Consider the following 27,695-nt stretch of genomic DNA (forward strand, 5'->3'; position numbering starts at 1 on the left):
ATTTCTAAAGTATAGATCTTGATTTGTGATTTGTGATTTGTGATTTGTGAGACAAAATGAGACATTTGCATGTGCGAATTAGTAAAATGCCTCCGTTGAAATTAAAGATTTTAGAGAAGAATTGTTCATATGTAACTCACGATGATAAAAACTGAATATGTTTATCCCAATGTCTCCCACAATTTATCCCAAGATTTTACGATGAGTACGTCGTACACTGTCAACTTGGGACCATCCCGAAAAAACTTCCTAATTAACTCACGATTGTGAAATCCGGAGAGAAGATATCAATCTCCCAAGACAAGACGGTCGGGCGGCCATGGAGATGGAGATCCAAGTTCTTCCCCCATCACTGTTATTAGCCTTCTTGTTCCTTCTCGCACTCAAATTCCTGCTCAAGAGTCGGCGGTCGGACTCCAAACTCAGACAAGTACTCTCACCGGAGCCGCCTCTGCCTCCCGGCCCCTGGCGGCTGCCCCTCGTCGGCCACCTCCACCACCTGGTCGGCAAGCCCACCCACCGCTTGCTGCGCGACCTCGCCGCCGTCCACGGCCCCGTCATGCTCCTCAAGATCGGCCAGGTCGACGTCGTCGTCGTCTCTTCCACCGCAGCAGCAGAGGCCGTCGTAAAAACCCACGACGTGAACTGCGCCAACCGCCCGGAGGTCGCCGCCGTCCGCATCGTCGCCTACGGCTGCACCGACATCGCTTTCTCCTCCTACGGCCCCTACTGGCGCCAGATGAAGAAGGTTTGCATCGTCGAGATGCTCAGCGCGCGCCGTGTCAAGTCCTTCGCCGCCGTAAGGGAGCGCAACATACTCGACTTGACGAGGAACATGTCCACCGGATCTCCAGTCAACGTCAGCGAAAAATTCATGACCTTGAGCAGCAACATCATCACCGAATCCTCCGTCGGCAAGATATACGACGGCTTTCTCCCCGTGGTGAGGGAGTTGATGGAAACGATCACCGGATTCAGCATTGTCGACTCCTTCCCGTCATGGAAATTCCTAGACGTCCTCACCGGAACAACCTCGCGGTTCTGGCAAATCCGACGACGGCTCGACAAAATCATGAATGAGATCATCCAGCAGCACCAGACGGAGAAGAAGAGCAATCAATCAGAGGAGGACTTGATCGACGTGCTTCTGAGGATTAAAGAACAGGGCGACCTGGAAATCCCCATCACATTCGACAACGTCAAAGCCTGTATAGTGGTCTGAATCGGCAATCAAATCTCATCCCCGTGCTGTATCTGAACTGTTTACCAATCTGTAGATTACAGGATATGTTCGTGGGAGGCACGGATACCAAGGCGACGACTCTGGAATGGGCGATGTCGGAGTTGATGAGGAATCCCGAGGTGATGAACAGAGCACAGATCGAGGTGAGGGAGGCACTGAAAGGCAAGGCAGGAGTCGAAGACGGCGACGTGGAGAAGCTGAGCTACTTGAAGATGGTAATCAAGGAGACGCTGAGGCTGCACGTGCCGATCCCGCTGCTGCTGCCGAGGATGGCAAAGCAGAGCTGCGAGGTGATGGGATTCAAGATTCCGGAAGAAAGCAGAGTGCTGATCAACGCGTGGGCCATGGGGAGGGACCCGGAGTACTGGGAGGACGCGGAGAGCTTCCGGCCGGAGAGGTTCGCCGGAAGTGGGACGGACTACAAGGGGACGTACCTTGAGTACGTGCCGTTCGGCAGAGGGAGGAGGTTATGCCCGGGGTACCAGTTCGCCATGGCCACCATGGAACTAGCGTTGGCGCAGATGCTCCTCTGCTTCGACTGGGAGCTGCCTGGCGGGATGAGGCCGGAGGAGCTGAACATGGAGGAAATGTCCGGGGCGACGGCGTCCAGGAAATCGGCCCTGTGGCTGATTGCTACCCCTCGATTTCCTCCGCCCGCTTGAGAACGTATCTTATCTTCTAAGCATGTTATTTATTTGTACTTTCCTGTAATTTGTATTAGTGCTAATTTCTGCATCTTATCTTCGAAGCATGTTATTTGTACTTTCCTCTAATTTGTATTAGTGCTAATTACTGGTGTTTACTAAACCCCAACTGGTGGTTTAAGCTGAATACAGTGTTACAGAATCTAAACTCCAAGTTGTTCTGTAACAATAATATATATCATAGTACATTGGGACGCTCAGATCAACTCCAGAAAGGATTCTATATCATAATACAAGTTTGTTCTAAATCCTTTTGCAGATATTTTTATATGCTCGCACCTCCATTTTGCCAATGGCATTTCTTCAGAATGAATATTCCTTGAGATCGCCCTTTGAATCTCCCAGTTCCAAGTCTGCTAGACATTCTTCTGCAGTTAGGGGAGGAAGTTGCCTTGTCTTTCGCTTTAGGTTGTGCTTGTGCCAGTCAGATTTGAAGTGTTCTCTATATTGCCTAGCATCTCCCAGTGCAGCATCACAGGTGTTGCATCTGATCTGCTTGACCTGTTCTTGTCCGCGACTATCCCCAGCAGAAATTTCTTGCTCTTGCAACCTCTCGCCGAGTTGAACGACTGCGTCTAGCTCCTTTGATGAACTTGAAATAAATTCTTTAGTATCATACTGGCTGACATGAGCATCCCCTTCCGTGTGTACTGATACAGCAAGTATTTCCAACCTCCCTTGCAAGCTCCTCATCATGGCATCACAATCCCCAAAAAGACCAGGTTCTAACTCGCAAACCTTCACAATTGAGGATTGGATTAGAGTCAGAATGAATAGCACTTGACTGGGGGAACCAAAACAAAATTTGATGTTTGAGTTTGATCGGTAGATCCTATACATCACCCTGTATTACAATAAATTAGTTGTACGAGTGCATAAAACCTCACTATTAAGAAATTCAGTGTCAGCCCTTAGTATTTGATCCTAAAATTCGAAATACAAAGACAAAATGAACTTTCAAGCTTGCTTTGAACATTCCTTCAATATATCTTAACATATTTCCAAAATACCTCTCGAAATATCCATTGTCTTTATTCTAAGTGATCAATAATTTCGGATGAAAGTGACTAATAAATCTAAAAAAAAATAAATCATTTTAAATTATAATTAATATATTTCCAAATGTCTCCATAATATATTTATGCTCATGAATTTGAATTTAATAATTTCTTTTAAAATAATCATGAAATTTTTCTATATTTTTTTCTACTCATTCAAAAATTTATTGCTATCAAATTTAGATTTGAATGCATAAATACATAAAGAAGATTTCTATGAATATATTGATTTTAATTTGAAATGATTTAAAATTCTTAAAGCCCCTCAGTTAATTTAAATTGATGGACGGACTTACATCATTAAAAAATTTAAAATTTTGATATTTTTTAAATTACGAGAGTCGTAGGAATATATTAATGGTGTTAGTTACTGAGTATTATTGTCCTATGTCTTATAATGAATTAGTGATAAATTTTATCGAACATTTACAAGTGTAAAAATTATTACTCTCAATTTATATTATTATGTTTACATATGAGAGCATGAATGCATTAAAAAGGTTTACTGACGCCGAACATAATATAGATTATTCTGGAACGTGAAGTTATAGAGGGATTAAGAAAAAACAAGAGAGAACTAATGAAATAAGAAGTAGCTCAAGATAATTCTTTAAAAAAAAACTTCTTGAGAAAATAAGAGTAGAAAATAAATAACAAAAGAGATGTAGCTGTAACGTGACTTAAGCGAAACCAATTGATTCAATATCAAAATAACTTGTCCCCAAACATCATCTAAGCATAGGTTTATATTGTCATGCCTCAGGTAGTCTCTGTCAGAAGAAATTTCGACAGCATCTCTCTTGTACGGGTGACAATATGAAACTTCCTACAATGCCATCAGGGCCATATATACCTCGGCCAACACGGCCGAAATAATAACAATATATATTAAGCAAACACCCACGCAGTTTAATAGTAAAAACCAAACATAAGCAATGATAAGGAAAACATCTCAAATATACTACTCAACTACACTCATAAAACTCAAAACACCAGCATACATCCAAACGAAAACTCATCGAGAATAAGGGATCATACAAGATCCAAGTGCCAAAAGGTATAAGTCTGGAAACGTAGACGATAACATAATAAGAAAACCAAAGAGAAAATCCAAAACAGAAATCCTCGCAACCTGGAGAGGGTAACTAGCGATTGGAACTCCTCCGGACAGCCTCAACCTGAAATGGTAATAACGGGGGGTGAGTCCAACACTCAGCGGATACCTAGTTGACATGCATAGTAAATAATAACCAGCAGTAAAAAATATGCAAACAGTCTTCAGAAGTAATGAAACAATGCAAAACTGAAGATAAGGGAGAAACTATACTCACCAGGACCTCCTATCAGGATAACAAGGTCATCAGATCGAAAATACATGTCCCTGTATGCATATCAATCATATGCATCCATCCAATATGCAGCAAACAAAGTGCAGCAAACACAAGCAATAAATGCATCATGCATATGATGTCAATGGCATGTCCTGTGTTGGGGCAATTTCCCTAGGTCAAATTTGACCAGTTTGACTAAGCTTGAGTTGAGTCAAGCTTGAGTCGAGATTTAAGTTTTGATGTTTGACAATATATGGAGATTGCTAGGGCAATCGTCCGTTTGACAATGTATGGGGATTGTTGGAGCAATCGTCCGATTGTGGAGATGGTCAAGGGATTGATTAGGTTAATGAAAAGACAAGTCAAGTAGGTCAAGATTGACAGGAGACTTGACTCGGAAAGTCTTAATTGGAGATTAGGCAAAGGTAAGTCCAACAGGAAGGTTGGCAAGGGTGAAAATCTAAGTAGATCAGTGTTGACCAGACTTGGTGGTGAAAGTCCTGATAAGTGAGATCAGACGATTGGAAAGTCATAGTATAGCTAGGCAAAGGGAAAGTCCTGGTGAGGAGCTAGGCAATTGGAAAGTCCAAGTGTGATCTTGGCAAAAGGAAAGTCCTGGTGAGGAGTTAGACAATTGGAAAGTCCAAGTGTAATCTTGGCAAAGGTTGTAAGTCCAAGCATGTGGTCTTGGCAAGGTAAGTCCTAGTGTGACTTGGCGAGGAGAACCCGACAACTAGGATGAGGCCGATGGAAGCTCCAGAAGGCAAGGCGTGAAGGATGGGGAGATATCCGAGGGATGCAAGGCTGATGGAGGAGGCTAGAAGGCTAGTTCGAGGTTGGTCGGGAGTAGCCAAATGCTAGGCGTGCAAACCTAATAGGTCACGGTTGACCGGAAGTTAGGTTTGGGAAGCTAGACTTGAGTTTGAGTCAAGTCCAGGGTGTTCAATCGATCGGGCGATCGATTGAATAGACTCCAATCGATCAACCGATCGATTGGAGTGTGCACGATTGTTGGAATAACCCAATCGATCAGCCAATCGATTGAGGTCAGGAAATCGCGAGCACAGAAGCTCTCCCAATCGATCGGGCGATCGATTGGGAGCTGCCAATTGATCGGTCGATTGATTGGGCAAGGGTGTTCTCGCGCGATCGCGAGAAGCACAGAATGCTTCCGGATCGATCCACCGATCGATCCAGATGTTCCCAATCGATCGGTCGATCGATTGGGATTCGACCGTTGCGCAGGATGCAGGTGATGGACAGCTAGGATTGTCCGGATGTGACATGGCAATTGATTGGGGATAAATTCAATCGATTGGAGCTACTGTATAAAGCCCAGGCAGAGCTTTTTCTCAGTAGATCTCTTGCGATGTTTTGCACCGGTCTTCAGCGATTCACAGCGAGCTTCTCCGATCTACTCATGCCAGTTCTTGAAGGCACTTGGGGAGTTTCTCCAAGGTTCAAGAGACGACGACAAGCACAAGTAAGCAAGAAGAAGGGTGTATTACATTGTATTTTTATTTCTTCTTCTTGTGTTCGTGTTTGTGTTTGTGTGTGAGTACTGTACGAGGCTTCTCCGCCTCCGGTTGCGATCGAGAAGGAGGTTTTCATTAGTGGAGTGAGTGTGTCATGTGGATCCTTGAATTAATTACCTCTTCTTGAGGTGGATATCAAGTAAATCCTTAGTGTTAGCATTGTGTGTGTCTTGTGTTTATTTCCGCTGCATATTATCAAGATGAAACAACCGACAAGCGCGACGAAATGCTATTCACCCCCCTCTAGCGGACATCAAGGTCCCAACAATTGGTATCAGAGCGAGGTCACTCTTCTACGGACTAACCGCCAAGAGAGCAAGAAGCTAGAGGAAGAAGATGGACTTGGGAGGTCCACTTGGATGGGACATCTGGATTCCTCCTCCATACGACAAGGAAGACTTCGCCTTTTGGAGGAATCAGTTGGAGACATGGTTCCAAATAGATTGGAACCAATGAGTTGTTTTGAGTGACCCATTTGAAGCTCCTACGGACAAGAAGGGTAAATGCCTCCGACCTCGGCATTGGACCGAAGAGCAACGAGAGCAATCGGAGGCGGACAAGGAGGTAACGAGAATTTTGCATAATTTACTACCTTCTAATATTTTGTTGAGTGTAGGTGAAACCACAAATGCAAGTGATCTTTGGAAAAAGATCATTACCTATCATGAAGACCCTACACAAGTCCAAGGAGTGGAAGAGCCCAAGGAGAAGGGCTCATTGGTCTAAAAAGAGAAGGACCAATCCAATGTTGACACGAGGTCAACATCCAAAGAAGAGGAGGAAGAAAAGATGCAATCCGATGTTGACAAGAAGTCAACATTCGAGGAAGAAAAGGAAGAGGAGAAAGAGAAGGAAGAGGTGGAAGAGGAGAGATCTTCCACATCCTTAAGAGATGAAGAAGTGGAAGAGTCCACATCCTCAAGTGAAGAGGAAGAAATAGAAGATGATGTCATCTCTACATTACAAGAAAAATCAAATGGAGGATCAAGCATCAACCCTATAAGCAAAGGTATAAAGATTTCAATTATTAAAGATAAAAATCATATCATTTGCTTTGAGTGTAGGGAGCATGGACACTACAAGAGTAAGTGTCCCAAATTGATCAAGAAGAATGGCCAAGTAGTACCCAAGGGCAAGGAGAAGCCCAAGGAGATTGGTCCCACGAAACGCAAGGGCAAGGAGCACATTGTGTGCTTCTCATGCAATCAAAATGGGCATTACCGGAGTCAATGCCCTAAAGGGAAGAAGCCAATCAAAGTTAAAGGAGGAAGCACAAATCAAGGGGGAGCTTCTAAAAGCAAACCCAAGGTAACCTTTAATAGTGCAATTCCTTTTAGTCATGATGAAATGCATGTTAGAAATAACACTCATCATTTTAATGCAAATTATCATGAAAGCATGATAGCTTTAAGGGAAAATACATACCTCCTCATGCTAGATCTACCACACCTAAGGTTAGGAAGGTAGATAACTACTTAGGCAACAATTCTAAGGATTTTAGATATAAGCCTAAGGCTAGCAATGCTCATAGGAGTCAAGAAGAATCCAAATCTATGGATTTAATGACGGAGAACCAAGTCTTGAGATCAAGACTTGATAACTTAGAAAGAATCCTAGCAAAAATGGAAAATATGCTTAAGGGTCAAAATGAGTGTAACCTAGGGAGAGGCAAGAGTCATCCAATGGCTATAGAAGTTTGGGATACAAACCTAAAGGCAAGAAGAATGTGACTTTCTTTCATAGGGTTCCATATAGTTATGGGACCAACCCTAGGATTAGAGGTCAAGTCAAGGATACTAGGGAAGAAATCCCTAAAAGTCCTTTTGGCAAGACCAATGTGACTAAGACTTCTAAAAAGTCTAACAAAGTCACAAAAAAGGTCACAAGGGAGGCCATCCCTAGAGTTAACCTAGTAAAGGTGACTAAGGCTCCAAAGAGACCAAACAAAGTCACAAATAAGGTTACAAGGGGAGTTAGCTCTAGGAGTGACACAGTAGAAGTGACCAAGGCTTCTAAGAAGCCTAGAAAGGTCCTTAAGAAGGTATCTAGGGAAGTTATCCCTAGTGAGTACCTAGAGCATCCAAGGAGCATCAATAGGTTTTAGGTTCCTAGAAGTATATTCTCTACACCCTAGATGGGTTTAGAGAGTGTCAACTCCAATTGAAAGGGTAGTTAACCCAACCTTGTTAAAGTTGACACTTGAGAGCATTTTCAAGGTTATTGTTAACCTTTGAAAATGAAAAGGATTGTAGGGTTACTCTTTGAAAGAGTAATATATGTGCCAAAATTTGAAGAGTTGAACTTAATCTAACTTGACACACTTAAGAAAAGTATAAAAAAAATCAAGTTAGAATTTTGATACTTTCTTAAGGAATTAAGAGAACACTCATGCTTTAATCAAATGTGATTAAAGCCTTGAAGAGCAAAAATGTGTCAAAATTTGAGGAGTTGAATCTAATTTAAATTGACACACCTGAGAGAAGCAAAAGAAATGTCAAATTGGGAATTCGACATTTTCTTATGGAATTAAGGGAAATGTAAACCTTAATCCAAATTGTTACCCTTGGAAAGAGTAACATGTGTCAAAACCTAAGAAAATTGGACTTAGCTTAACTTGGCACAATTGGGAAAATATAAGAAATACCAAATTGGAGTTTTGGTATTTTCTTAGGGTAATTAAAGGAAAATCTGATTGTGTTTACTCTTTGGAGGAGTAAAATGTGCCAAGTCTTGAGGAATTGGACTTAAATTTAAATTGACACAAATCCAAAAAGAAATACCAAGTTGGGAATTTAGTATTCTATTGAGGGGTTAAGGGAAAATTTAAACCTTAATCAAATTAATTACTCTTTGGAAGAGTAAGGTGTGCCAAACCTTGAGGAATCACATCAAAGGTAAGTTGGCACACTTGGAGGAAGGATAAGAAATGTCTAGTTGAGATATTAGTATGTTCTTAAAGGATTAAGAGCAAAATTAAGTCTCAATCTAAATGTTTGATCCTTAAAAAGAGTAATATGCGCCAAACAAATATTTGAGGATTGAATTCTTAATTTCAATTGGCACAAATAAAAAGGGGGTAAAAGAAATGCCAAGTTGGGTTTTGGCATTTCTTCAAGAGATAAGCAATCTAGGCTTAATTTTAAGGTTTTAGCTAAGGTTTAAGGATACTTAGATAGATTATCTAGGTATATTTTATTTATGCTAAAATTCCATGATTGATTGCGTATTATATGTCATGACATCATATTCATTTTTGCATTCATTTCTATTATGAAAAACACAAAACAAAAATACCATGTCATGTCATACATACATCATGTAGCTATAACATGCTTTTCTTTTGAAAATTGCTTATTTTGATGTATGCTATTGATCATCATGCATTATATTAATTTTTTTGTAATTAAGGACAAAAGACATTTATTAAGAATGGTAAATATCCCAACAAGTGGGATTATACCAAATGACATCCTAGGTGGATGATCATAAGTCTCTTAATGCCTAGATAGATATGCATGATCCCTTAGTTTAGGGCAAAACCAAATATACATCTCACAAAGAATCATAAGGTGACTTGTATGTGTTTTAGTACACATTAGATACAAGTGAGATGTTAGGATGGTAAACAAAACTCAAGATGTTGATTTAGTGCATCTTGTTGAGTTTTAGGTTCATCAAAACACATAGTTATGTGTCTTCCAATCATTGGGAAAGCTAATGTACAAGTCATGTGCATTGAGCCCAAAGGACATGGTTGAATATTAGTTTTGAAAATCTTTTAAAATACTTTTGGAAAACCTTGGTGAAGACTATCTTTTGATAGTGATCATCATTGAATAGTTAGACACAAACTTGAAGAAAACACTAAAGTTTTTACAAGTTTTCAAATTTGTATCAATCTTTGAAAATAAGAAGTATTTTCATAGAAAATTATTTTTCCTTGATAAAGTATACCCTAAATAATGTCTACATGAATTTTCATGATTTTTAGAATTTTATAGAATTTCTGGGGAGTTTCTGAATTTCATTGAAATTAAATTTCAGGAAATCAGAAACCCAATCGATCGATTGGGTGGGTTCGATCGATCAGCCGATCGATTGGGAAGCCATTTCCCGCGAACAGAAGGGTATTGAATCGATCAGCCGATCGATTGACCCAGGCTGGATCGATCAGTGGATCTATTCAGAGGGTATTTCTGCAAGCAGTAGCTTGCGGAATCGATCAATGGATCGATTGAAGTGATTTCAATCGATTGAGTCTCAACTTCAATCGATTGGGAAGTCTGATTTTGGCCTGAAAAGGCCTAATTTCAGTACTTCAAGTCACTTCGAGTCTCAATAACCATTCCAAATCCCTTGGAATACAATTGTAGACATTTAGAGGGAGTTTTCATGATGAAAACAAGTATGGATTGGTTAAAAGAAATCAAAGTGAAGTTTAGGATAAGGTTTAGTTTCAATTCTGAATTTTAGAACCTTAAAACTTCAAGCTTTGGTTTTCAAGGGTCATTAACCATTCCTAACCCTTTGGCATACACTTGTATCCATTTAGGGAGAGTTTTCATGTTGAAAGCAAGTATGAATTGGTTAAGGTAGACTTAGGCGAAGTTTAGGTTGAGGTTTAACTTCTTTATTGAATTTTGAACTTCAAAACTTCAAGTTTTGATTTTCCTAATTATTTAGGAACCCCAAGTCATTGTTGGTGCAATGATAGAAATTTGACCATGTTCTTAGGGGGAGTTACTCTTTGAAAACATAAAAATCTTTTCAAAGACCTTAGAAGGGGGTTAAACCTTCGTGATGAATTAATACTCAGGGTCGAGTATTGGGGAGCAATGGAAGATTGGTTATCTTCATTGCTAGGATGAAAAATGCTCTCGGATAAACATTGTGAAGAAGATTACTGCTCAAGGGGGAGCATTGGGTTAATGAAGGGGATCAGACCTTCATTGGTAAAGTGATGCATGCTCTAGGATGAGCATTGTGAAGTGAAGTAGAGCTCACGGGCGAGCTTTGGAGACAATGAAGAATATGAGATCTTCATTGTGGGGTTGTTAACAATATATGAGGTTATAAACAATGAAGAGTTAACTCTTATGGAGAAGAGTTTATTTTCTGATTTGATGTGTGACAATGGGGGAGAATAGAAGGTTAAGTTAGGCCTTCATCCCAAGCAGAGGGAGTTTACCCTCTAGGAAAGGGAAAGAATGAAGGAAGCCTTCATTCATGCTTTGTCATGAGAGGATTAAGGCTATGGAATTTAGCCTTAGTATAAAGAAGAGGTTAAGACTATGAGATTTAGCCTTGGTATAAAGAAGAGGTTAAGGCTATGGGATTTAGCCTTGTGGTATAAAGAAGAGGTTATGGGATTTAGCCTAACTTAGAGGAATTGTCAAACATCAAAAAGGGGGAGATTGTTGGGGTAATTTCCCTAAGTCAAGTTTGACCAGTTTGACTAAGCTTGAGTTGAGTCAAGCTTGAGTCGAGATTTAAGTTTTGATGTTTGACAATATATGGAGATTGCTAGGGCAATCGTCCGTTTGACAATGTATGGAGATTGTTAGAGCAATCATCCGATTGTGAAGATGGTCAAGGGATTGACCAGGTTGATGAAAAGACATGTCAAGTAGGTCAAAATTGACAAGAGACTTGACTGGGAAAGTCTTAATTGGAGATTAGGCAAAGGTAAGTCCAACAGGAAGGTTGGCAAGGGTGAAAATTCAAGTAGGTCAGTGTTGACCAGACTTGGTGGCGAAAGTCCTGATAAATGAGATCAGGTGATTGGAAAGTCCTAGTATAGCTAGGCAAAGGGAAAGTTCTGGTGAGGAGCTAGGCAATTGGAAAGTCCAAGTGTGATCTTGGCAAAAGGAAAGTCCTGGTGAGAAATCAGGCAATTGGAAAGTCCAAGTGTGATCTTGGCAAAGGTTGTAAGTCCAAGCATGTGGTCTTGGCAAGGTAAGTCCTAATGTGACTTGGCGAGAAGAACCCGACAACTAGGATGAGGCCGATGGAAACTCCAGAAGGTAAGGCGTGAAGGATGGAGAGATATCCAAGGGACGCAAGGCTGATGGAGGAGGCTAGAAGGCTAGTTCGAGGTTGGTCGAGAGTAGCCAAATACTAGGCGTGCAAACCTAATAGGTCACGGTTGACCGGGAGTTAGGTTTGGGAAGCTAGACTTGAGTTTGAGTCAAGTCCAGGGTGTTCAATCGATCGGGCGATCGATTGAACAGGCTCCAATCGATCAGCTGATCTATTGGAGTGTGTATGATTGTTGGAATAACCCAATCAATCAGCCAATCGATTGGGGTCAGGAAATCGTGAGCACAGAAGCTCTCCCAATCGATCGGTCGATCGATTGGGCAGGGGTGTTCTCGCGCGATCGCGAGAAGCACAGAATGCTTCCGGATCGATCCACCAATCGATCCAGATGTTCCCAATCGATCGGTCGATCGATTGGGATTCGACCGTTATACAGGATGCAGGTGATGGACGGCTAGGATTGTCCAGATGTGACATGGCGATCGATTGGGGATAAATTCAATCGATTGGAGCTACTGCATAAAGCCCAGTCGAAGTTTTTTCTCAGTAGATCTCTTGCAATCTTTTGCGCCGGTCTTCAGTGATTCACAGCGAGCTTCTCCGATCTACTCATGCTAGTTCTTGAAGGTACTTGGGGAGTTTCTCCAAGGTTCAAGAGGTGACGACAAGCACAAGTAAGCAAGAAGAAGGGTGTATTACATTGTATTTTTATTTCTTCTTCTTGTGTTCGTGTTTGTGTTTGTGTGTGAGTACTGTAGGAGGCTTTTCCACCTCCGGTTACGACCGAGAAGGAGGTTTTTGTTGGATCGTGATGTTTCGATAGAGGGGGGGTGAATATCGATTACGAAAATTCTTCGATAAGAGAGTTAAACGCAGCGGAAAAATTAAGCAATGCTAACACAGACCAATTTTACTTGGTTCGGAGCCTGTGTCGATTCCTACTCCAAGGTCCGCGATCGTTGACCGCTTTCGGTGGGCAATCACTATCAATTCGAATATTACAAAGTTTAAGTACAAGAATTGATAGAGAAAGAAAATACCGACAACAGAATGAAAACAAAACCAGCACTGAGTCGGAAAGCTTTTCGTGGCGTCGCGAGAGCATAGAGGAGCAGATCTTGGATTCTGAGTTGTTGTAGAAGCTCCACCCATGCCCCTTCTTTTATATGAGGCTCGGGGCACCCCGGATCCCTTCCGGGCACTGTGATGAGACGTGGCAGGTCCAACTAGCAAGCTCCACGTGACGACGACGCGTTCAGGATAAAAGTTGCCTCCCGGGCGCCCGGATCCCCTCCGGGCGCCCGGACCACCTTTCTCCAGAAAACTTCTTCTCCTGCAAGACAAGGTTAGTCTGAAGCAAATATATAAATTATAACCTGCAAAACAGAGTGTTAGTTCAGTTTATAGTTTAACAAAAAGGGTATGACTTAGATTCCGTCTTTCCGAGACTGGAATCTAGTCACGATCTCGACTTAGATATACGAAATGGATCTAAGCCGAATCGACGCCTAATGTTCCCTTCCCAGGAACGCGTCCTCATAGTCACTCTCTTCCAGTGACTTATCTTTACTCACCTGCCAGACGTCCGGTCAGCCCTTCGACCCATCTGGACTTCTCGCCAGCTATCCCATCAGCCCGTCGACTTAGCTGGACTTCTCGCCAAGCGTCCGGTCAGCCTGTCGACCCGCTTGGACTTCTCGCCAGCTATCCGGTCAGCCCGTCGACCTAGCTGGACTTCTCGCCAAGCGTCCGGTCAGCCCGTCGACCCGCTTGGACTTCGTGCCAGACATCCGGTCAGCCCGTCGACCTGTCTGGACTTCGCCTGCACACTCGGTCAGAGTGTTAGATCATGACAAACCTAACTTAACCTGATTTGTCATTCATCAAAACCTGAGTTAAACCGTTAGTGCTAACCGCACCAACAATCTCCCCCTTTTTGATGGAATGACAACCTGGTTAAGTTAGTGAAAAAGATATGCAAGTAAACAAACAAGCATGATTTTTAAGGTTTAAGTTAGTTTTTAACTTTGACATTTTGTTTCTCTAACTTAACCACCTATCCCTCCCCCTTTGGCATTCATCAAACAGGGACATAAGTCAAACACTCAAAAAATACAAAATACAGACAAAGTTAAAATGTAAGGAATGATGTCAAGTTCACTTGGGGGAGTTTAAACTTTTGAAGATTTGTTTAATACATTAGCTTTAGCTTTTAGAAAATAGCTAAGTTTTGAAAAAGTAGCAAGATAACTTAGTGATGAGTATATTTTGAATAATTTTTAAAGATAATTTTTGTAAAATTAATTTAATTTTCAGGAATGAATTTACAAACTCAAAGAGAATTTTCTAATCAGAAATTTGAAAAGTTAATTTTCACGTATAAGTGTATAAGTTTCAAATTTTAAGATCAAGTTTTAAATTTTCAAAATACGTTTAAATTTTGAAATATTTTTCAAACATAAGTTTTCAAAATCAAAGTTTCAAGATCAAGGTGTAGATTTTTCAAAATAAGTTTCAACTTTGAAACGTTTTTCAAACCTAAGTTTTCAAGATCAAAATTTCAAAATCAAGATTTAAATTTTCAAAATAAGTTTCAACTTTGAAACAATGAGTTTTCAAAACCAGAATTTCAAAATTAAGTTTAAAAAAAATCTACTTTTCAAAACTAATTAAGACTAATTTGCAAAAGATTCAATTTTTTTTTAAAAAAAAAACTTAGTTTATAAAATCCAATTTAAAAGCTTAGTTTTATAAAAGCTAGTTTTCAAAAATATATTCATCAATTAGATTTCCAAAGATCAGATTTTAAAAAAAAAAAATTAAGAAAAGACATTACTTTTAAAGCGGAGAAAATAATTTTGGTACTAAGTATGAAAATAAGTTGATTCAATCCTCCTCCTAAACCTAACATTATTAAAAATATTTGCTAAGAATATTTAATATAAGATTTTCAAAGTAACTTTTTTTAATAAATTGAGGTAGAATTTTCTAAAGAGATTTTTTTTATAAAAAAAACAACACTTAAGGAGATAAAAAAATAAACCTCCCCCTGAATTTGATACTCCTTTAATTTATTAATCCTCCTTTAATTTATTAATCCTCCTTATTTTATTACTCCCCCTTATATAATGCTAAGGTTTGAGTGTGTTAAATTTCAAAGCCTTAACACATTTTTCTACCTGAGTGTTCTAGGGGATATAGTAACACATATATTATCTACATAATTATCTCTCTATCCTTGATATAATTATTTATTTGAGTTTGATTAATCAATAATTAATTTTAGATTCAGGTGCTTAAACTTCAGTTTAAGGTTAAATAGGATTAAATTTTATTAATTCAGTAACAGTTAACCATTATCAAGTATTTATTGATTAATTTTTACTTGATTTAATACTTAGTAAAATAATTTAAATTTCGTATTAATTGATTGAGTTGCTCAATGAAAATATTTGTTAATTTTTTTTTTTATATTTACTTCCTTTTAAGTAGGACTAATTTAGTTTGAAGTTAGCATGAAGTTGAAATTATTAAACACAGTTAAGTCAGGTTTAATTCAAGTCAATTTTAGTTCTCAAATAAAGTTAGACTTAAACAATTAAGTTCTACTTATTAATTACATAATTAAGTATAAAGTTTAAGTTAATGGAATTTAAGTTTTTAAGTTAGGTGTCTAAGTTTTAAAATTTTATTATTATTATTATTATTATTTTAAAGGGATTTCTAAAACAGTGTTTAAAAGAATTTCAAAATGATTTTCATAATATGTTTAATGGCAATTAACATATGTTTAATTCAGTTTTGATTTTAGATTTAAATTAATATTAGTGGTTAATTTAAGTTTAACTTTAAGTTAAATTTTAAGTTTAGGTTAAGTTTTTTAAATATTAATTGTAATTTCAATATTAAGTTTTAATTTAGGTTTTAATTTTCAGTTAAGTTAAATTAAGTTTAAAAATAATTTTAAGGTTAAAATAATGTGTAAGGTTAAAAATAAGTTTAAAGTCTAAATAATAATTTTTGAAGTTAAAATAATCTATAAAAATAATTTATTTTTTTTTAAGTTAACAAAATTTTATTAAAGCGAAAAATAATATTTAAAAGAATTTTTTTAAAAAAATGACTTTTAAAAGAGTTTTTAAATAATTTTTTTAAAATAATTTTAAAAATGATTTTTAAAATAGTTTTTAAATAATTTTTGAAAGAGTTTTTTTTAATAATTTCTAAATAAATTTTACAATGATTTTTAATAGGGTTTTTAAATAATTTTTAAAAGAATATTAAAATAATTTTTAAAATGATTTTTAAAATGATTTTTAAATGTTTTGAAAATAATTTTTAAACAATTTTTTAAAATGAGTTAAAAAAGTTTTTAAAATAATTTTTAAAATAATTTAAAAATAAAATAAAATAATTTTTAAAGAATTTTTAAAGTGAGTTTTAAAAGTTTTTAAAATATTTTTTAAAAGAATTTTTAAAATGATTTTTAAATGTTTTAAAAATAATTTTGAACATGATTTTTAAAAGTTTTTAAAATAATTTTTTTAAAAAAAGTTTTTAGAATGATTTTTAAAAGAAATTTTAAAATGATTTTTAAAAGTTTTTATAAAAATAATTTTTAAAATTTTTTTTTTAAAGAATTTTTTAAATTATTTTTAAAAGTTTTTAAAATAATTTTTAAAGAATTTTTAAAAGTTTTTAAAAGAATTTTTAAAATAATTTTTAAAAGTTTTTTAAAATATTTTTTAAAGAATTTTTAAAATGATTTTTAAAATAAGTTTTAAAAGAATTTTTAAAATTATTTTTAAAAGTTTTTAAACTAATTTTTAAAGAATTTTTAAAATGATATTTAAAAGTTTTTAAAAGAATTTTTAAAAGGTTTTTAAAATAATTTTTAAAGAATTTTTAAAATGATTTTTAAAATAATTTTTAAAAGAATTTTTAAAATGATTTTAAAAATAATTTTTAAAGAATTTTTTAAATGATTTTTAAAAGTTTTTAAAATAATTTTTAAATGTTTTTAAAAGAATTTTTTAAAATGATTTTTAAATGTTTTCAAAAGAATTTTTAGAAGAATTTTTAAAATAATTTTTAAATGTTTTTAAAATAATTTTTACAGTTAATTTTAAAATAAATTTTTAAATTTTAGGATTTAATTTTAATTTAAAATTTAAATTTAAATTTAAATTTAAATTTAATTCAAAATTTAATTTTGATCCTTAATCATCTCACCCCATCTAAATTTTCAATCAGGAAATCCTATATTTTTGTGAAATGAATTTGATTTAATTATAGGGTTTGGTTTAACTTTGTGTTAGATTCAGGTTTAGCTTTTGGCTCAACAAATAAGTATTCTTTGGATAAACTTCTGGGCTATTGTGAGTCACCTGGACATCATTAGAGTAACCATGCCTTCGAGGTTTTCCAAATAGTCCTATCCACTGAACTTAATACAAAACCTTGGTCTAACTGGTTAGGATCCGTAAGGGGTAGCTTCGGCTAGTTCCACTTAGCCAAATGCACCAGGTCGAAGCCATATCTCCCTAGACATGCATAGACTAAGCTTCCCTAACGTACTATCATCCAAAACTTCACCAGTACCATTGGTCAAATTAAACCTTATCCTTTATTCTAATCCTAATTACCCTGCCGGGTAGGTTTATGTTTGGTTACCCTGTCGGGTAGGTTGGTTTTGGTTATCCTGCCAGGTAGATTATTGTTGGAGGTGTCAACTATTCTAGAGCCTCCCTCTAAATTATTGATTTTCCTTTTAAATTTTTTAGTTTTAGTTAAGATTTAATGTTTAATTTGTAATTTAGATTTAAGTTTTTAATTTTGAATTAATTAAATGGGTCAAATTATCCTTCTTTAAGAGAGTGTATTTATTATTTGAGTTTTCTTTCCATTTTAATTTTATTAAGTTAATTGAGTTGTCTTTTTTTTTTGTTAGATTATCGTTAATGATTGAATTTTTATTAATTTTTAAATTTGAATTAATTAAATTATATTTCTTTAAAGGTTTATATTTTAATCTTTTATTAACTGTTAATTTTAAATTTTCCAGATTATCTTTGTTTAATATGTTATCTTTAACATTTAATTTTAAATTTGTTAAGTTTATTTTTGATTTTATCAGAGTATTTGAGTTTATCCTTATATTTTCTTTATCTTTTAAGTTGATATAATTAGTGGAATTTATTAGATAAGTTTTATCTTTAATATTTAATTTTTTTTAATTCGATTATCTCGAGTTTAGATAAGACTTTCTAGATTAATATTGTCTAGATTAAATAATTTATTAATTTTATCTAGATCAATATTGACCTTGTCATCTTTTTTGTTTGAATTTTCAAATTTGTTTAGGTTTAAATTCGAATTTTTAGATTTATTAATTATTTTTAGGTTTTCTGTATTTTCTAAATTAATTATATTTGTTTTATCAGAAAATATCCTAGGGGTATTTTCTGTATTTTCTGAATTAGTTATGTTTGTTTTATCAGAAAATATCCTAGGGTATTTTTGCAAGTATTGTCATGTACACTATTTTCACATATACTTTCAGACATATCCAAATTAACATGCATATATTTTAAACTACTACTAGCAAGTGTGTTTTGGTAATTATTACTAACCTTGAGCGCAACCCCTAATTCAGCAGGCTTCTCCGTTGGATCTGACTCGAGTTCGGATTCGATTTTAACTTGATCGTCTGACTCCAACGGCTTCTCGTGAAGCTTGATCAACGGGGTCTAAAGCTCACACGCATTCTTGCACTTTTCTAGTCTGTATAAAACATTGTTAGGTAAAACACTACAAATAATTTTACTTACATTTTTGTTCAGTTCCGAGTCCTGAGAGGGTTTTCTCAATATTAGCACATAATCGAAATCTAAGCTTTCTAAGAAGCATTCCATTAATCGCTTCCAGTAGTTGAAATCTTGATCGTATGATGGTGGTTCGTGGGAGTTCCATCCTTCTAGAAGAGTCATTGAATGCTGAAGATGGAAAACTAAAAAGTGGTGTCAAGACTTGGTCTTGGATTAGCAGTGCGAGAAGAAAAAATATAGTATTGCACTAATTTCGAGAAAAATAATAAAATATTAATAAAAATATTATTTCAAAAGTTTGGAAATGTAATATTTTGTCAATATTAAACGATGGTGAAAAGATGATGATGTATTTTTCAAAAATAGTTTTGGAGGGAAAAAACGAAAGGGTGGTACATGCTTTGCCTGATTGGTGGTGAAAAAACGAAAGACAAATGATATCTAAATTTTTTTTAAAAAAACACCCCCTTTGCCTGATTGGTTGTTGCACCAAATCAGAGCGGTACATGCTCTGATACCACTTGTTGGATTGTGATGTTTCGATAGAGGGGGGTGAATATCGATTACGAAAATTCTTCGATAAGAGAGTTAAACGCAGCGGAAAAATTAAGCAATGCTAACACAGACCAATTTTACTTGGTTCGGAGCCTGTGTCGACTCCTACTCCAAGGCCCGCGGTCGTTGACCGCTTTCGGTGGGCAATCACTATCAATTCGAATATTACAAAGTTTAAGTACAAGAATTGATAGAGAAAGAAAATACCGACAACAGAATGAAAACAAAACCAGCACTGAGTCGGAAAGCTTTTCGTGGCGTCGCGAGAGCATAGAGGAGCAGATCTTGGATTCTGAGTTGTTGTAGAAGCTCCACCCCTGCCCCTTCTTTTATATGAGGCTCGGGGCACCCCGGATCCCTTCCGGGCGCCCTGGCGAGACGTGGCAGGTCCAACCAGCAAGCTCCACGTGGCGACGACGCGTTCAGGATAAAAGTTGCCTTCCGGGCGCCCGGACCACCTTTCTCCAGAAAACTTCTTCTCCTACAAGACAAGGTTAGTCCGAGGCAAATATATAAATTATAACCTGCAAAACAAAGTGTTAGTTCAGTTTATAGTTTAACAAAAAGAGTATGACCTAGATTCCGTCTTTCCGAGACCGGAATCTAGTCACGGTCTCGACATAGATATCCGAAATGGATCTAAGCCGGATCGACCCCTAATGTTCCCTTCCCGGGAACACGTCCTCACAGTCACCCCCTTCCAGTGACTTACCTTTACTCACCTGCCAGACGTCCGGTCAGCCCTTCGACCCATCTGGACTTCTCGCCAGCTATCCGGTCAGCCCGTCGACCTAGCTGGACTTCTCGCCAAGCATCCGGTCAACCCGTCGACCCGCTTGGACTTCGTGTCAGACATCCGGTTAGCCAGTCGACCTGTCTGGACTTCGCCTGCACACTCGGTCAGAGTCTTAGATCACGAAAAACCTAACTTAACCTGATTTGTCATTCATCAAAACCTGAGTTAGACCGTTAGTGCTAACCGCACCAACAGTTTTCATTAGTGGAGTGAGTGTGTCGTGTGGATCCTTGGATTAGTCACCTCTTCTAGAGGTGGATACCAAGTAAATCCTTAGTGTTAGTGTGTCTTGTGTTTATTTCCGCTGCATATTATCAAGACGAAGCAACCGACAAGTGCGACGAAATGCCATTCACCCCCCCCTCTAGCGGACATCAAGGTCCCAACATCCTGATCACCCCTGACGCCAGTCAACCATCTCACACACGATGGTGAAACCGAGTGGGTAGGGCTGTGATAACCGTGCACTCTGCCGTCACTGCTCCTGATGAGTGACCGAGTGGACGGGATGCTGTCGGAGTACACCTATCCTCCTACCCCAAATTATAAGTGGGGGAGCGCAATGCTCTCATCTCCCTGAGACAATCCAGAGGAGGGATCCCTGCCGACTACCACACTGCGTCACACTACCCATGAGCGGGCCAACGAAACCAAACAGAGCAACCTGCTGCAACACACCCTGCCTGAATAAAAACCACTAACCCATAAGTGGTTGTGTGTGCAGATCCATGTAACTGGCGATGTGCTCAACAATAATGGAGTCGACTATCGCACAGCATGCAATCATGTGAGATGCTGCATGACACTAAGCATACAAATCCTGACCATATCTACCTCCATAAAACATGTACCAAAAATAAATGGATCAAATAAACAGATCTAGGTACACAGGTCAGATATGGTAAATGACTAGTCCGGTATATCGCATGCCATGGTATGTCACTACCTCTATAACATAAATAATAAACAGGGGCATGAATGCTAAACAGGTAACCAACAAAACATGCTCGGAAACAAATAGTGACATACCAATGCAGATATAAACATAATTATTATTACTTGTTAAAATATACTAAGCATATCAACATGACATCATCTAAAAAATAAGTCAAGGTACTCACCTCCAATGTAGATTGAGTTAATCAACCTCTATGTCGAAGTGTTTGTCCCGAATCTGAATCCTGTAATAAATCGTACGGTTTAGCTAAGTTTTTATTATAAACAAAATAGCTAAACCAAAAAATCCTTATTTACTAGGAACCCTAATTCATTCATTAACCTCAGTTAGCTTCCTAAACGAGTCTAATCCGAGCTTAGTTTAAATTCATTATTTAATCCCTAATTAAATCTAACTCACAAGTTAATTACGGCTAGCTCCATTAACCCTAACCCTTCCAAATCAACTCCAATAAGAAATGAAATTATCTCTAAAAATCACCTAAATCCTCAGCTGTTGACTCACTGTCGGAAGTCGCAGCCGCTGGGAATACCAAAAAACACCACAGTTTGGGATTGAGCACATAAATACCCCACAAATTCCAGATCCACAAAACCCTACACTTGCTGGAAACCACTTACTCTGATCGGATCAAGAAGAATGATCAAGAAATCACAAGACAATCTATTAACAATTAAATTCCAGTTATAACCTGTTCCCATTACCTCTTCTTCGGTGATGGCAACAAGAAATCAGAAGTTGGTGGTTGGAAAACAATTGCTGCTGGAACCTCGTGGTTTCTGTGGCAGCGGCGCGGATGATCGCTAATGTCAGATCAGTAATCACCAAGAACTAGGGCACGATGGAAATCAAAAGAGGTAGATAGTTAAGGCTAGCTCACCCTTGGATCCCCGAACACCTTCTCACGGCGACGATCTAGGGCACGGGTGAGGTGGAAACTCGGCGTCGACGATCAAGCTCGCAGCTGTCAGCGTCGGAGCTCCATGGTCGACGATCTAGGGTAGAGGGGAGGCACTCGGTGATGAAGATAAAAGAGCTCAAGCCCCCAGTGGCCGACGATTGGCTGGCGCCATAGTTTGTAGAATCGCGATCCGGATCGTAGGATCGTACGATTCTACGATCCGGAACCTTAAAATCGATCCAGGGTCGTTCGAGATCGTTTTCCGTTGTAGAATCGCGGTGGGATCGGTGGGATCGTATAGGATCGGTAGAATCGTTACGATTCTACGTTTTTACGATTCTGTACTTGTTTTTAAAAATTAGCCCATGGTTTGACTTTTTTACAGTTTGGCCCATTTCTTGTTTTGGCTCTTTTTTGGCCCATAAACCCAGCCGGTCAACCCAATCAGAAATATTATTAAATATTTTTTTTTACTTAATAGATATTAGGTTTTTACTCTTTAAACACTTTAACTTCTGCCGTTTTCCTTCCCCTTCGCCACCCACGAGGCGACGAGCGACTACCACACCGAGGGTCGAGGCGACGAGCGACGACCACACCGACCAGCGACGACCACACCACCTCCATGCCTTGTCCTGTACTCCTGTGTCACTTTGTTCGCCGTGGCTGCTAGCTGCAAGCTCCACCGGAAGTATCACAGTCCCAAGTCCCAACTCCCAAGTTCCCAACAATCGTTATCTTCTCTTCCCTTAAACCCTTCAAAATCGGAAGGTTCAACATTGGCTGAACTGACCAAATGGAGATTCATCAACCATCATCATCAGCCGCCATCGTCAATTCGTCATTATAGACTGCTTTCTTACTGGTTAGATTTCTTATAAATGTTTTTTTTTTTCGTTTCAAAAAACATCTCGCCAGGTTGCTAAAACTGGTTGTTGACTTGTTGCAAAAAAAAAATACCTACTGCCTTTTTTTTGGTTTAGTACTTCATTGTGAGTTTGAAGTTTTGAACTTCTTTCCCTTTTTGATTTTTTTTTACTGCATAGATGTTTGTTTATTTGTATTCGAACTCTATTTTCTTTGTCTTTGTTTTTGTTGTTCCTGTATAGTGTTTTGATTTCAAAATTCTTAATTTTTTGCTTAGATAATGTCTTCGTCCGCTCCTCCTGTGAAGAAAACCAGAAAAAATGCTCCTGGTGCTCGTTTGGATCCAGCATGGAAACATGGCAAGGAAATCGATGCTGCAGCAAAGAAGGTTCAATGTAAGTATTGTAATGTCATTCGTGCTGGAGGGATTTATCGGTTAAAGCACCACTTGGCTTGCACACGTAAAGATGTTGAACCATGTCCTCAAGTCTCAGATGAGGTTAGGAAAGAAATGCTTGAGTTGATAAGATGTAAGAGTGAAGATTCTTCAAAAAGAACTAAAAGAAAGTTTAGTTCTTCATTGGAATCAATAGATGGAGATGAAGTTGAACAATTTGGTTCCATGGATGAATTTGTTACTAAAAAAATAGGGGGATCGAAGGGAAAACAAACAACTCTAAATGGGAAGTGGAAAAAACATGAGAGGAATGAAGTTTGTCAAACTATAGCTCGATGGTTTTATACCAGTGTTATTCCATTTAATGCAGTGAATAATCCTTTCTTTTCTAAAATGGTTGAACAAATAGGAGAATTTGGGAGAGGATTAAAACTACCTTCATATTATGAGATAAGAGACACCTTTTTGAAGAGAGAAGTGGTTGAAACCTTGAATGTTATTCAAAAATATAAGGAAGAATGGTCAAAAACTGGTTGCACTATTATGTCAGATGGCTGGACTGATCAAAGAAAGAGAACAATGTGTAATTTTCTTGTTAATAGTCCATCTGGAACTGTGTTCTTAAGTTCAGTAGAAACAACTGATATTTCAAAAACTGCTGATAAAATATTTGAAATGTTGGATGATGTTGTTGAAAAGGTAGGGGAGGAAAATGTTGTGCAAATTGTTTCAGATAATGCTGCTAATTATAAAGCAGCTGGGAAATTGTTAATGGAGAAAAGGAAAAATTTGTTTTGGACTCCTTGTGCTGCCCACTGCTTGGATTTGATGTTAGAGGATTTTAACAAGCATGATCCAATGCAAAAGGAAACAATAGCAAGAGCTAAATTGGTGGTCTCCTATATTTACTCTTGGGGTACAGTTGTTAATTGGATGAAAGAGTTCACAAAAGGCAAGGAGTTGGTTAGACCCGGTGTTACTCGTTTTGCCACGTCATATTTAACTATGAGACGCCTTCTTGAATTGAAAGGTGAGCTAATTGCTTTTTTTGCATCTGAAAAATGGAGAGGCAGCTCACATGCTAAGAAGAAAAAAGGACAAGAAATCTGCAACATCATTTTTGACACTCAAAATTTTTGGCCAAATGTTGAATTGTGCTTAAAGATTGCATCACCACTTATAAAGGTTCTGAGAATGGTTGATTCTGATGATAAGCCAGCTATGGGTTTTCTCTACAAAGCAATAGAACATGCAAAAGAGGAGATTAAGGCAAATTTAAGGAGTGCTAAAAAGAGGTAAAATATTATTGAATTTATTATGTATTTAATTCTGATATTGAATTATGTGGTTACTGAATTTCTCACTATTTTGTAGATATGAGCCCGTTTATGCTGTTATTGATAAGAGATGGGAAAGCATGCTTAGTCAGCCATTACATGCTGCAGGCTATTATTTGAATCCTCAATATCATTATAGTCAAACTTTTCAAATAGATGTGAATGTCAAGCGTGGACTTTATGAATGTATGGCCAGAATTGTTCCTAATGTTACTGATCGAGATAAAATTGACCAACAATTGGACAGATTCAGAATGGCAAAAGGATTATTTGGCATTGAAAATGCTATTCGATCAAGGAACACAAAATCACCAGGTTTATTATTATTTTTAAAAAGTTTACACTCAATTGAAAAATGTTTATGATTTATTTTTTTTATGTTTTGTTTTTACTCTAGCTGATTGGTGGCATTCTTTTGGGGATGATTGTCCGGAGTTGCAAAGATTTTCTATTAGAGTTTTAAGTTTGACATGCAGCTCTTCAGGATGTGAACGGAATTGGAGTACATTTGAAATGGTAATACTTTTTTTTTTGTATACTATTTAATTTTTCAAGTAGTTAAACAATCTAAACTATTGAAAAACTTTGTTTATAACAAATTCTGTGTGTGTTGATAACTTGATATTTAATACTTTTTCATTGAAAAATAGGTACATTCAAAAAGGAGGAACCGTTTAGCGCAAAAAAGGATGAATGATTTGGTTTTTGTGATGTATAACTTGAGATTAAGAGAAAGAGAGAGGGAAAGAGAAAAACAAAAGATGATGAATGTTGAAAAAGATCCATTTGAAAATTTTCCTTCTGATGATGAATGGATAACAGAGATAGAAGATCCTGTATTACCAAAAGACAATGAATGGTTGAGAATTTTAGATGAAAATCAAAATCATGACACTACAGATGAGGAGGAAAATGATGAGGTTGAAGTCATTGCATCACATATAATGAGGACTAGTAAGTTATTTTTATTTATCATTAATCATTAATTATGTAAAGTTTCATTGGGTTTTAACTTTTACATATTAGTGTTAAATTTATTACATTCATTTTTTGGTTTTCATGTAGTTGATGAAACACCTAGTGAATCTCGTGGAAAGAGAAAACAAGTCAATCAAATGCACAACTTTCACTTAGTTAATGAAGAAGAGAATGTAGATGGTTTAAATGTGATCAATGAAGATGTTGTTCAAATGCCAAAAGTGGATGAATCTGTTAAAATTGTTGGCCACAATGAAGATTATGGATTTGGAGATATTTGCTATGGATTTGAGAATGACTTCTAATTATACAAACTAATTGTATATATGTTTAGAATTGAGATGTAAAGTGTTAAGAGTACGCTAGGTTATTTTGGCTGCTAGCGTGTTAAGTTATTTTGGCTATAATATACGAGAGAGTTGATGTTGATCTTTTGATTGAATGTGTATTTATATGGATTATTTTTGCGTTGAATGGATAGCGTGGTTGCATTGTGATTTTTGTGCTATTTCTGTTGGGTTTCGGATGCTATGTTACCAGAGCTTAAAATATGATTTTCTGGATTGTGTGTTTTTGTTTTGTTTCTATGGCAGTTGGGGAATCATTGTCTAAGTGGCTGAGCATTGCAAATTGTGGAGCATTTTGATATGGGTTTTTTCTGGATTATGATCATATGATGTATGTTGGGACTTATTCTGCAGAAAATAGAGTTGAACTTGAAAGTGTGGATGTATTGGAGGTTTGACATGGTCTCGTTTTGCAGCTTTCTGAGGTGGTTTGCTGGTTTTGGGATTTCAGCAGTGTGTGTGGCTGTGTGCAGTGCAGAGATTGGTTTCAATGGGATGTTTGTGTGCTTTATTCATTTTAGTTGGTTCTAGTACTTATGATGCTTATTGAAGTTGGATTTTGGATTATGTAGAATATTCTGCAATCTCATTGGGTAGGGAGGATATGTGCAGATTCACATTTAACTCTACTCCAAAAGCTTTTGGCTTCAAGGACTTCAGAAAAATCCCAAACGGTATGAAACTATGAATACATGATGTCTATTTTTGTGTGTAACAAAGAGCACTGAATAGTATGATACTATGATGTTCTAGCTCAGAATTGGACATTCTAAATTCATGAATACATTATTACATTTAGTTATATTGACTTTTAAAAATTTCTATTTCCAAATAAATCATTCATACATAGATATATTTATAGTGATTTGGTATTGTTTCACATCATCCTTTTTTTTTATGTTTGTATTCACCCTTTCTAATTATTAAAGATTTTTTTATAGGATCGTACGTTTCTACGATCCGATCCTAACCGATCCGATCCTGACCCAAAATCGATCCTGCATAGGATCGCGATTCTACAAACTATGGCTGGCGCTGCTAGAGCCCGAGAGGAGGAGATAGAATCGGGAGGGGAGACAGCGTAGGCTAGGGTACGCGAGGAGAGGGATCGGCTTGGTTTTTATACGCTCAGGAAGGAGGAGCGTCATGTTGTCGTCGGTTGAGGAAGAGAAGGAAGCGGCGGAGAAGAGGAAAGGGTGCCGCGAGGCTAGGGCACGAGTACGCGGGTTCGGCAGGGGAGAAAAGAAAAAGAAAATAAAAAAGGAAAAGAAAAATCAAACTTTTCCTCGTTTAAATGGGGTAGCCTAAACAGGTTTTCCCTTGGCCCTAATATAATTGATCCTCGTAACCTACATCATACGACCTCCAAAAAATTTCCATAAAATTTCTAATATTTTTGAAAAATTCCCTTATGGTTATTCACCATTTTCCGATATTTTACATATATAGCTCTCAAAACTCCTAAAAATATCTAAACAGAAAATAACCAACTAGACTTATTCACTAAGATTTACGATAAATTAACTATCAAGACTCAGTTCCTAAGATTTAGGATAAAATTAAATATAAAAAATAAATTAAACTTAATTAACGGATAACTACTTAAAAAAACTTCAATTTTGGATTCTCTCCTGCATCAGTCGCCTGGAGTTGAAGAGAACTCGTCCTCGAGTTTAGGGTGGATGTATCAAGCTCCAGAGCACAATGACTTAGGTGTTTTACATTAAAAATATCAAAAAATTTTAAATGGCTAGGATGTCGCAACCTGTAGGCATTGCCATTAATCTTTTATAATATCTCGCAAGGTCCAATCTTTCGATCT

General features: G+C 37.1%; 3 protein-coding genes across 3 annotated transcripts; 2 read left to right on the forward strand and 1 right to left on the reverse strand.

Annotated features, from left to right (window-relative positions):
- Positions 1 to 319: 319 nt before the first annotated feature.
- On the forward strand, positions 320 to 1,985 carry LOC121977239 (premnaspirodiene oxygenase-like). The gene is made up of 2 exons (XM_042529828.1): positions 320 to 1,216; positions 1,285 to 1,985. Exons 1-2 carry the CDS (start codon positions 320 to 322, stop codon positions 1,903 to 1,905), a joined length of 1,518 nt encoding a protein of 505 aa, XP_042385762.1. The 3' UTR covers positions 1,906 to 1,985.
- Positions 1,986 to 2,250: 265 nt separating this feature from the next.
- LOC121977240 lies at positions 2,251 to 21,747 on the reverse strand. The gene is made up of 2 exons (XM_042529829.1): positions 21,667 to 21,747; positions 2,251 to 2,685 (listed from the first exon to the last, which is right to left on the reverse strand). The coding sequence occupies exons 1-2, from the start codon at positions 21,745 to 21,747 to the stop codon at positions 2,251 to 2,253; spliced, it is 516 nt and encodes a 171-aa protein (XP_042385763.1).
- A 1,347-nt stretch (positions 21,748 to 23,094) lies between these two features.
- LOC121977241 lies at positions 23,095 to 25,831 on the forward strand. The gene is made up of 5 exons (XM_042529831.1): positions 23,095 to 24,506; positions 24,586 to 24,863; positions 24,946 to 25,064; positions 25,199 to 25,502; positions 25,614 to 25,831. Exons 1-5 carry the CDS (start codon positions 23,095 to 23,097, stop codon positions 25,829 to 25,831), a joined length of 2,331 nt encoding a protein of 776 aa, XP_042385765.1.
- Positions 25,832 to 27,695: the final 1,864 nt, after the last annotated feature.

This window comes from Zingiber officinale, chromosome 4B, assembly GCF_018446385.1.
Source record: "Zingiber officinale cultivar Zhangliang chromosome 4B, Zo_v1.1, whole genome shotgun sequence".
NCBI lineage: Eukaryota > Viridiplantae > Streptophyta > Magnoliopsida > Zingiberales > Zingiberaceae > Zingiber > Zingiber officinale.